Genomic DNA, 6,200 nt, shown 5'->3' with positions numbered 1-6,200 from the left:
GCACACACACGCACACACACATTCCGAGATTCATTTGCTTAAATGTGCTCGTACATAATCATCAAATGCATGTTGTGGTGCAGGCAGGTCATGCGGTCAAGTTAATAATTACATACGTTGTTTTACTATGTCAATGGACTTTGCTGTTCAGTTGACACATGCTTGATATTCAGCTTGTTAGAGAGTTTGAAAGCTGGAAGAAGGTAAATTTTATGATTATTTACAATCATCACACTGCATAAGCTTGGCCAGAGAACCTCTTACATCAGTGAGATATGATAACAGTTCATATCACGTAGGCATACTTCCAAATCATTTAGTTTACTTTATTAGTTTACTTTACTTTACTTTATTGTCCCAGATGGGAAACTTGGCTTGCTAAACTAAAAACATGCTATATAGAAATATACAAATACAATATACAATCACTCATAGCAAAACAATCATGGAGGTCATCAATGCTGCAAAGTGCAAAGTTTACATTTGCAAATGAAGCAATTTTTTTTTACACAAGGTGAGAAGTAAAACTGGGAGCCTAGGTTAGATAACAGTAGATTTGACAGTAGCTGCATGAGAGTTAAACCACACAAAACCACATCTTGCACCCCCAAGATAAAAAGTCTAATTCAGCCTGTATGTGTTGTTGGTGTTATTGTTGAGTTTTTTTTTTTCATTTTCTCCCTCTGTTTTTATTTATTCTTCCTGTAAAGTGCATTGTACTGAATCTGTGTATAACATGTGCTATATAAATAAAGTTTGATCTGATTTACAATGTGCATTGCTATGCAAATTACCTGTCCTTTTCAGAGCATATGGAAACACTTGTAGTTTGAAACTAGAAGAAGTACTGTAACAATTCATGGTCCAGTGGCTTGGTGGGTGTAAATAAGAGGCTACTGTACAGTAGCCTCTTATTTCTCATTTAATATCCACATTGTCCATTTAATTAACTCACCACGTACTTTCACCTTCCCTGTGGTGATGTGTGAAATAAGTAGCTTTTTTTAATGGTGGGTAACAGCCATGGAATTATTAAAATGACTGCTCAACATCAGTCACAGTTTCACTGCCCACTGATTTATTTGTGTTATCTGATAATATTTAGCTGCAAGTATAACATCACTCATTCACAATAGTTCTAAAAATAATACAGAATAATATATTTGCATAATGATCATTTCTCATTTCACAGGAGATCCTGGGGCAGAAACAACCAACTGGTTTTAGCAGCAACACTGTTCTCCACTTTGTCTCTGTAGTGTCCTGGCCCACTGATTGGCTGCAGCAGGGCTGTGATGTCATCAGTGCCCTTCTATAAGTGCTCAGGCAAGATCAGCTGCTACATTCAACAGCATGAGTCTGGGGTGTGAAAGAGAGCAAGTCAGGGCTCTGAGTGTGTGTGTATGTGTGTGTATGTGTGTGTGAGTGTGTATGACACACAGAGAAGCGAAAGAGGAAGGGAGACAAACAGACGGCTCTCAGCCAAGCACAATGTGACACTGAGACACATATTCTAATGAAGAATAAAAAAACTCATGGGATTTACAAAACGGTTTTATCCACAAAAGGAATACTTCTAGATTTTTATGGGAGACCAGGAGAGAATTAGGAGGTAAGTGAATGGTTTCAAGATAAAATGCTTCAATTTGTTTTCGGGTGATTAAATATAAACAAGTACAATGCACAGTAACTAGTATTAATATGATTTCTTATCACATTGATACATCAATGATATTTTAAATAATGCAATTAACAAGTAACACAATGTATAATAGCATTAAGAAATTCATAAACCTTAATTCTTCAGTGTATGTAACTTTCTTTATCTCTACCTACTGTATATGATGTGTTCGTCTAAGAGTCTTTCTGACAACACGTTTCTGTTTAACTTATCTTCTCTTTATTGTATTGTTTCTGTATGCAAACCTGCCCTGTTATAGATAATGGAGAGTGTGAGCACGCCTGTGCTGCTGTTCAACCAATCGGTGGCGGCGGAGCCAGAAATTAACTCATCCTTGGCCCACGGGTCGTGGTCCGCCTCGGAGTACAGCGAGGCGGAGATAGTGCTCCTAGGCTTCCTGATGGGCTTGCTGGTTCTGGGCATCGTGTTTGGCAACGTGCTCGTCATCACCGCCATCGTGCGTTTCCAGAGGCTCCAGACGGTCACCAACCTGTTCATCACGTCACTGGCGTGCGCCGACCTCATCATGGGCCTCATCGTGGTGCCCTTTGGCGCCTGCTACATCCTCCTCAACACCTGGCACTTCGGCAACTTCCTGTGCGAGTTCTGGACGGCGGCCGACGTGCTGTGCGTGACGGCCAGTATCGAGACGCTGTGCGTGATCGCGCTGGACCGCTACCTGGCCATCACCTCGCCGCTGCGCTACCCGTCCCTGCTGACCAAGCGCAAGGCCTGCGTGGTGGTGTTGACGGTGTGGGCCGTCGCCGCCCTCATCTCCTTCCTGCCCATCCACATGGAGTGGTGGGTGTCGGACGAGCCGGAGGCAGTGCTCTGCCTGGAGAACGCCCGCTGCTGCGACTTCAACACCAACGCGGCGTACGCCGTGGCCTCCTCCATCGTCTCCTTCTACATCCCGCTGGCTGTCATGGTCTTCGTCTACGGACGCGTTTTCCAGGAGGCCAGGAAGCAGCTGAAGAAGATCGGACGCAGCGAAGGCCGGTTCCACACCCAGGTCAACAACAACACAACACAGGAGGGGGGAGGAGGAGGAGGAGGAGGAGGAGGAGGAGCAGGAGGAGGAGGAGGGAAACGGCCCAAGTTCTGCCTCAAGGAGCACAAGGCCCTGAAGACCCTGGGCATGATCATGGGCACCTTCACCCTCTGCTGGCTGCCCTTCTTTGTACTCAATGTGGTCGTCACCATCTGGAAGGTGGACGACATCAACATGACCTTTAGGATACTGAACTGGATAGGCTACGCTAACTCTGCCTTCAACCCTCTCATATATTGCAGGAGTCCTGAGTTCAGGTACGCCTTCCAGGAGATACTGTGCGTGAGAGGGGCTCCTTTCCCCAAGATGAGGGGGAATAATGGATATGTATACAAAGGGCAAAGTTGGCATGTGAGACCCAAGGGTAAGACCCAGGGTAGTTCATCCTCAGCGGCTGACAGAGGGACCCTGGAGCTGGGGACAGGGTCTATAGAGACAGGCTCTCTGGGGACAGGCTCGGTGGGGACGGGATCTCTGGCTGGTGATAAAACCAACATGGACAGGAGTTGCAATAATAAACCTCTGGCATCTATTGTTTAAGCCGCAGCTCGGTCTTACTGAACCATGAGATTATGACAGTCTCTTTCATTTAGACCTGGCAAGCAGACATGGGTTAGGAAATTATTTCATGTGAACATATTTCCATAGTGAAGTGTATTACTGTAAGAATACGTGAAATTCAAGAAATGTGTATGTTATTCGATGTGCATTATTAATGTTATTTTCCTCTTAATGGATATGGTCCGCACAAGTCTTTGGAAGTATATGGTTTGTGGACGTGATCGTGTGTGTGTGTGTGTGTGTGTGTGTGTGTGTGAGTGTGATCTGTGCACGTGTATATTAGCTGTGTACGTGAGTATGTATACAGTACATGTCAGGCAGTGCTTGCGTCTGTGTGCTTTTTAACTCCAGGGTTCAGGTACAAAGTGCAAGTCTCGAGTTCAGTTGCACTAAAATATGAATCTCGCTCTGAAAATCCATTTCTTTCTACCTCACAGTAAAGTATGAAATTCATCTCCTTAGCATTGCGCTTCAAGAACAAAGAATGAGTTTATTGATATGAAAAATCCCTTTGTCATGCTTTTATCAGTTTCACTGTCTGCTCTCTGTTCAAGCATGTGAATCAGAGACCTAGAGAATATACTACAATCAAATTCAGAGATCAAAATCAAAGTTTCACATTCATATCAAGGATCAAATCAGGGTTTTACAGTCGTTTATGCCTGTAGCCCTTCTTCTGTAACACATTCCATCATGATCTGGGTCTGAGCCCAGAGCCGTACCAGCTGCGTGTCTCGGAGGGCTCTGTTCCGCTCTACCAGGGCAGAGAAATCTAACCCACTGACGAGATAGGACAGGTGCACCTCATCACAGGCCCCAGGCTAGCTATAACCAGCTGCACACCCACCACCACCACCACCACCACCTCTTCCTCCATGGAATAAAAATGTAAGCGGTTGAGCAACACCAGTGGGCAGCCCCGCACCAGCCTCCTAGCCCCCTTCGCCATGACTCAACCTTCACCTTCCCCCTCCATATTACACTGAGAGTAATAACAAAGCATGATTGACAGGCTGACTGTCACCTCTCTCTCTCTCACAATGTGTGAAGATCACACAGGAGGAGCAACTGCACAAGTGGAGCTTATTGATGTGTCGTATCAGTCACTACTATAAGACCAAGGCATGGAAGTAGTCATATTTATGCTTTATGCTGGCAAATCAGACCCCTCTGTCATTTTGATCACTGTGTATCCATATGTCAGTACAGCTATATTTAGTGATGATGCTTCTGCGCTGTTTCTCTGCATGTGTGACGAACGTAGGTTACTAAGAAGTGTTGTTGTTGTTGTTGTTGTTGCTGTTGTGCTGCTATCTGCTGTTGATGTGTGTGTATGTGTGTGTGTGGGGGGGGGGGGGCTAACTACAGTGTTTACAGAGATACCTGGACAAACTGTCCAACCACACCAGGGAGAAAAACAAACTGTACAGTAGAATGTTACCTAACAACAAGATAAGGATAAGAGCTACTTTACTACCACAACATAGCTTCTGCACATACAGTCTATCCAGAAGCTGTCTCTCTGAGTTGGCCTTTGACTAGGTGATATCTATAAGGGTGCTCTCTTACAAATGGTGGTGATTTAATGTTGCTGTAGGCGATTAAGACTGGTTTGTCATGAACTATGGAACGTTGTAGCACACTCTGTACCACATACAGGTGGACGGTTTCACACGCCTGCTGGCCAAATCTGAAGTGTTCTAAAATGGTCCCATCGTGTTATGTTACTCACTTGCTACAGTTTAAATGTTTAGAATGATTCAAATTTTTCCTGTGAGCATTGGCCTGTACTAAAGTGCTGTTTTATGTATGCTTGGAACGTTACTTAAGTGTGTGTGTGTGTGTGTGTGTGTGTGTGTGTGTGTGTGTGTGTGTGTGTGTGTGTGTGTGTGTGCGCGTGTGTGTGTGCGCGCGCGCGTGTGTGTGTGTGTGTGTGTGTGTGTGTGTGTGTGTGTGTGTATATTGCATGTGTAAGTTTCAGTATGAGTGTGCTCAGACTTGTTGTCACTTTGTCGCTTTGCTGTTTTGGAAAACATGAGGTACTGTATTTATATAGCTCGCAACCCCCTTCCTTCTCTCTAATACGGACATTTTGATGTACAGTATGTACTGTAAATGTGTGTGTATTTGTCTCCTACAAAATATGATCATGTATGTACTGTGTCAATACCAGGCACTAAAGCACATTTCTTACAAGAGTATGAGGCATGATCTTATATATCTACATATCAAATACTCCTGAAAACTCCATGAAAATCATTCCACTGAAAACGTGTTATTTGCCAAATGAAATTACATTCTCTGAGAGTTAATAAAAGCAGAATGGAATCTCTGCTAGAAATACTTTCCATTTGTTAATATTTGAATTTGTGAATGTTTTTTTTTATTTTATTTATTGTCATATGAAATTAAACATACTTTTGTCTGTTACATTATGAGATTTAGTCCTGTGTGAAGACTGTGCATATATACTGCCCTCCTCTGGCAGTGCATCTTACTGCGACATTTCAGCTGTAGATTCACCCCTCTCATCTCTCACCACTATTTTATGAGATGTTCCTGTTGGCTTCATTGCAGACCCTTTTTAAAGACAGCGTTGTTGTGCTCAATGTCCTACAGGACTTTGGAGGGCAGGACATTGTGCCTGGATTCCTTAAACAAGATGACATGGCAAATGGCAGATGACCACAGCTGTTCTAAAGTACTGTAAGGGGCACTGGGAACTTAGCGGCAATAAGGAGGCTTGGTGAAGAGAGGGGGGGAGGGACAACCATGAGAGAATGGTTTATTTACTATCGCTTGGCGGCAATACCAATGGCAGCAACATTGGAACATGATTAATACTGATTGAGACAATTTATAAAATGGTTACAAACCTTCAAACTAAAAAGGTTCCAAACAAAAGGA

At 43.7% G+C, this 6,200-nt stretch overlaps 1 protein-coding gene across 1 annotated transcript; it reads left to right on the top strand.

Moving 5' to 3' along the window:
- Positions 1–1,943: 1,943 nt before the first annotated feature.
- adrb2b (adrenoceptor beta 2, surface b) lies at positions 1,944–3,272 on the top strand (the record flags this gene model as incomplete). Its single annotated transcript, XM_083665231.1, has 1 exon — positions 1,944–3,272. The coding sequence occupies one exon, from the start codon at positions 1,944–1,946 to the stop codon at positions 3,270–3,272; it is 1,329 nt and encodes a 442-aa protein (XP_083521357.1).
- Between the last annotated feature and the right edge of the window lie 2,928 nt (positions 3,273–6,200).

The sequence above is a fragment of the Argentina silus genome (assembly GCF_951799395.1).
Source record: "Argentina silus genome assembly, chromosome: 2".
NCBI classification, from domain to species: domain Eukaryota; kingdom Metazoa; phylum Chordata; class Actinopteri; order Argentiniformes; family Argentinidae; genus Argentina; species Argentina silus.
This window is presented reverse-complemented; position numbering and strand designations above follow the sequence as displayed.